The following is a 4788-nucleotide window of genomic DNA, read 5'->3' as shown; positions in this document are numbered from 1 at the left end:
TCTCAGGGATCCACACCGACCCGCCACATTCTGGGAGAAGCAGCAAGTGCTACCATCCAAAGGAGGCACAGGAGACAGAGGTGATGTCAGGGACAAGAGGTGGAGACCTCCCAAGAAGCCCCTTGGAGGCATCCTTGACCACAAAGGCTCAGACCTCCGGCTCAGGGCCACACAGAGAGGCTCACATACTCACAGAAGCAGACGTGCGTTAATGACACTCACAGAAACAGAAGGTGAAATCACACAGCTTTTAATTCAAAATGGGAAAGACAACATCACCCAGGCCAGACCTCTCGCACCCACCTGATGGCACCTTCTCTTCCTGCAGACAAGGGAAGCCCATGATTATCTCGAAGCTGCCCGGTGGGCACGGCTGGGCCCAAAAGGAGCTACAAAATCCCCCTGCTGAATGACTGACACACTGTAAACTGCGGTGGGCTGGACACCAAGCAAGGCTTTCACCAACAAAATCCTTGCTGACAATGGTGCCTCAGTGGGTGCAAAGGCAGGGGCCGGCTCCCCCACCATGGAATCTCAGAGTCCTTTCGCTCTGTGATGACTGCAGGTTTGGAAGAAGAAAGAGGGCCGAGTTCCAGGCAGCTGCTCCACACCGCCCCAGCACTAGCGGCTGGTGGACCGTGTGGGGTTGGCTGGCAGGGACGGGAGCAAGCGGGGTCAAGGGCAAGCAGGGCTGGCCCACTGCATTGGTTTGAGTAAGTCACACAGCAGCTCTGGGCACAGGATGCTCTGCGATCCCTCCCCTCCACCCTCTGCCCGACCCCTTTTCTGCCAGTTTGTCCCATCCACTTGTCCTGGGTGTGGCAACACACCAGAGTGGGGAGCAGGCTGGGAAGGAAGACGCCAAGCTTCACCTGGCTGTGTGTCTGTCCGTCCCCATCCCCATCCTCCCTCCTTGCCTTCTCAGGAAGTCCCAACCCAGTAAGGCGTCAGCGGGGCCAGGCAGCACTGAATTCCTTCCCTAGACCCTGGACAAACTGGTCGTTGAGGAAGAGCAGCTGACCATGGGGCAGGAAGCGGGTGAGGATGCCCTCGATGCGGTCAGCCCGCAGCAGGAGGCTGGCACCAGGGGCCAGCAGCCGGAGGTGGTCAAGGAGGAGGCGTGCCAGCAGCCGGAGCGTGCCCTCGGCCAACAGTAGGTTCTCATGGGCGTCCAGCACCAGGGCAAAGCCTAATGAGAGCACGCCCAGCCACACCACCGTCCGCGGCTCCCGGAAAGGGTCCCCTGCCGCCAGGCGGAAGGCCCCACGTGGGGCCTCATGCAGGGGCACTGGCTCATCCGAGGACTGGGGCTGCAGATCCATGGGGGGCCGGCCAGACGCCTGTTGTTGCAGCCGGCACATGGACTCCACCTGCCTGGAGAGAGCGGGCAGGTCACTGACTTCTGTCATCTTCATGACCATGCCTGGACCTGCGAGCTGCCATTATCCCCATATCTCAGATGTAGAATCCAAGCCCCAGAGAGACTAAGTGACCCGCCCAGAGCCACAGAGCAGGAAGCATGAACCCAGATGGGAATCCATGCTCCAGCCCTCAGGCCCTGAACCACTTCACTCCATGTGGCCAAGAGAAGGAAGGTTTTGAATACAGCTTCTTGGGCTGGGGAAACGCACCAGGGGAAGAAGATCCTGAGCTACCTGCTTCACAGAGGCCTGCTCAACATAAAGAAAAGCAAGCAATGAGAAGTGGAGTGAAAGCCACATCCAACCCAGGCTGTCCAAGCTCTCTACTCTCGTCCTATCCTGCAACCCTCTCCAAATAAAAAAGACAGACTTTCCATTTGGCCATCTAGGTTTTTGAAGCACTCTATGAGCCCTCCTGAACCACCTTCCAATTAGGGTTGTGCACAGCCAGTCTTAAAGGCATCTGTTTGGTTTTCTGTGCCACGAGGGGGAGGAGACCCAGAGGAACAAGGGGATGGCAGGAAGCTGGCACAGAGCTACCCCTGGGTGTTAATCCCCCACCCAGAACACAGAGGTGCCAAGAGAGTCTTGCCCCTGCTGGCTCTACCTGGGTCTGGGATGGGAAGGTCCAAGGCCAGCCACCCCATCTGGAACAGCGTTTCTAAACTATGCTCTGTGGATCGCAGGCTTTTGGGAGGCTCTGGGCACAAAGAGTTCCCAGGTACCATATTTTCTCTCCTCTTTAGAGATTCATAAAGCTTAAAGGCACACTACAGACCCTGAGAACTCCCTAATTGCAATGCATGTTTAATCTGTACCCGGTTCTGGTGCCTATAGTCAAATCCCAGCTCTGTCGCTTTCTAGCCACGTAACCTTAGCCAGGGTAAGTTCCTTAAACTCTCTGTACCTCAGTTTACTCATCAGTAAGGTAGGATAATAACTGTACCTACCTCAAAAGACTGTTACAAGGATGAAATGAGTTCACATACATGAAATGCTCAGAACATAAATGCTTAACACATACTTACAGGCTCAATAAATGCTAATAGTAATGATCATGATAAATAGCATTATTATTTCTTTAACTCTTTTTCATGTAACACTTGTGAACAAGTGTGGAAGACTCTTTGGAAAATGCTACTCTAAAACTTTCTCTCTGCTTCTTAGTCCTCCTGTTTCTCTGTGCCCCCCAGAAAACCTAACACAATTTAGCATGTGTTCAAAGAAGGGCAGGGGCTGGGCTGGGCGGTTACCTGGCCACAGCCAAAATCTGTTCCTTGCGGAGAAGCCTGTCCCTCTCAGCGCCATGTGGCCGTGGGTCATCGGGTGAATTCTCAGCACCAAACACACAGGAGTAGAGCACTCGGCAAAGACCTTCCTCAGCCATTGGGGCCCGCAATGTGTGGATGACGAAAGCGTGGACCATTGCTCCAGGGTGGGTGCTACAGGGAAGCCAGAGACCTCGGTGAGATGAGTGCAATCACAGAAAGGGTCTGGGAGCATGTCTGGAGACTGGCGTGGCCAGTCAGTGGTCCTCCTCGGCTACCCAAGACACATTCCCAGCCTCTGAATAGGCATCTGGTCAGCACCACCTCTGCCCATAAGAGTCCAGTGGTGAAGAAATCTCAGACAACCCCAAACCCAGTTCTACAAAACGACTGGCCAAGAATCTTCAAAAGTGTCAAAGTCATAAGAGTCAGGGAAGCCAGGGAGCTGCTCCACACTGAAGGACACTAAAACAACAGGACAGCTGGATGCAAAGTGTGACCCTGGACGGGATCCCAGGCCAAGAAAAAGGTAGTTTCAACATAGGGCATTATTATTAGGACAACTGGAAGCATTTAAATATGGACTACAAGTCAGATAACAGTCTTGATCAATGTTACTTGGTTTTGAATGTAGGAGAATTTCCTTGTTTTTAGAAAATACACACTGAAGTACCTCTAAATATAGAGATCAAGGGGCATCATAGCTGCAACTAACTTAATTATCAGAAGTATACGGGAGTTCTTTATCAGAAAATAGTTGAGGGCCAGCCCCATGGTTTAGCGGTTAAGTGCTCGCGCTGCGTTACTGGTGGCCTGGGTTCGGATCCCGGGCGCGCACCAACGCACCGCTTGTCCAGCCATGCTGAGGCCGTGTCCCACATACAGCAACTAGAAGGATGTGCAACTATGACGTACAACTATCTACTGGGGCTTTGGGGAAAAATAAATAAATAAATAAATAATTTTTTAAAAAGTTAAAAAAAAAGAAAATAGTTGAAGTTTTCTGTAAGTTTGAGATTATTTCAAAATAAAGACTACTAAATAATTAAATAATAATAATAGCGTCCAGCTGGCTCAGTGGCCAGCCTGGGGTTGAAAGGCAGCAGGTACACACTCAGCAGATATCTGTAGTTAAGGGTAAATAAATCGACAGTTTAAACTGATCAAACTGGAAGGTTCCAAAAGGCACTTTGACAACGGGAGCCCGCTGACCTCCAGTGACCTTCTAGCTGCAGGAAGAGCGCGTCATCAACCTTCGCCTCCACGTCCCCAACCCCCATAGACAAATAGTAGCGGCCAAGAACCTCTACGTCACTGCCTCGCGCAACCCTGCGGCGCAGTGCATTTTGGGGGTTGTAGTTCCTTGCTCCAGTCAGCCAGGCCTACGCGGGGCACCCCACACTAAGTGTGAGGCCCTGCAACCCCGGGGCGCTATCCTCAAGGCGTCGCACTCACCCTTCCTTCCGCGCCCGCGGACTTCTAATAACAGGCGCCTCACTCGACAGCAGGAAAGCAACGGTGGTTGCACGACCCCCGGGCGCCCGCGCACGCTAGTCGCGGACACGCGCACCAGCATGACGCGCGCCGGGTGGGCGGTGTCTTCATGTCCCGTGCCCTGCTTCAACCGCGGGGCGCGGGTGGCGTTCTGTCTGGACACCGGGCGCGGCGACTTTTGTCGTCAACTCTCTCCTCCGAGCTCCCGGCAGGACTCACACCAGTCACTCCTAGCCCGGCTACACAGGGCTCGTGCTGGAACTTCCTGGACCAGCCGAGCCCCAGGCCACCGCCCCCAGCGGCCGCGAGGGGGCGCCGCGGCCTGGCGTGTGGACCTTCCGGAAGAGGCCGGACGCCGCGGCCCCTCCCAGCGGCTTGCGGGGCCTGGAGGCGCAGGGCCGAATTCGCCAACTGACCGCTGTGTCTGGGAACCACTGGGGCACGTGTTAAAATGCAGCTTCCTGGGCCGTAACCTTGGAAATTATGACTTCGGGAGGAAATAACGTATATTTAGGCCGTTTTGGGGGGGATTCTGGGTTGTGGGTTCCTGCGGTGGGTTAAGACCAGGGCTCGGTTTGGAGTAGAACGATTCAAACCCTGGTCCC

General features: G+C 54.3%; 1 protein-coding gene across 1 annotated transcript; it reads right to left on the bottom strand.

Annotated features, from left to right (window-relative positions):
• Positions 1 to 234: 234 nt before the first annotated feature.
• Positions 235 to 4467, bottom strand: AP5S1 (adaptor related protein complex 5 subunit sigma 1). Its single transcript, XM_004433792.3, has 3 exons — positions 4145 to 4467; positions 2675 to 2863; positions 235 to 1374 (listed from the first exon to the last, which is right to left on the bottom strand). The coding sequence occupies exons 2-3, from the start codon at positions 2845 to 2847 to the stop codon at positions 948 to 950; spliced, it is 600 nt and encodes a 199-aa protein (XP_004433849.1). The 5' UTR covers positions 2848 to 2863; positions 4145 to 4467; the 3' UTR covers positions 235 to 947.
• Between the last annotated feature and the right edge of the window lie 321 nt (positions 4468 to 4788).

The sequence above is a fragment of the Ceratotherium simum genome, chromosome 21 (genome assembly GCF_057802395.1).
Source record: "Ceratotherium simum simum isolate JZ-2026a chromosome 21, ASM5780239v1, whole genome shotgun sequence".
Lineage (NCBI taxonomy): Eukaryota > Metazoa > Chordata > Mammalia > Perissodactyla > Rhinocerotidae > Ceratotherium > Ceratotherium simum.
The sequence above is the reverse complement of the archived record's forward strand: the minus strand, read 5'-3'. Positions and strand labels throughout refer to the sequence as shown.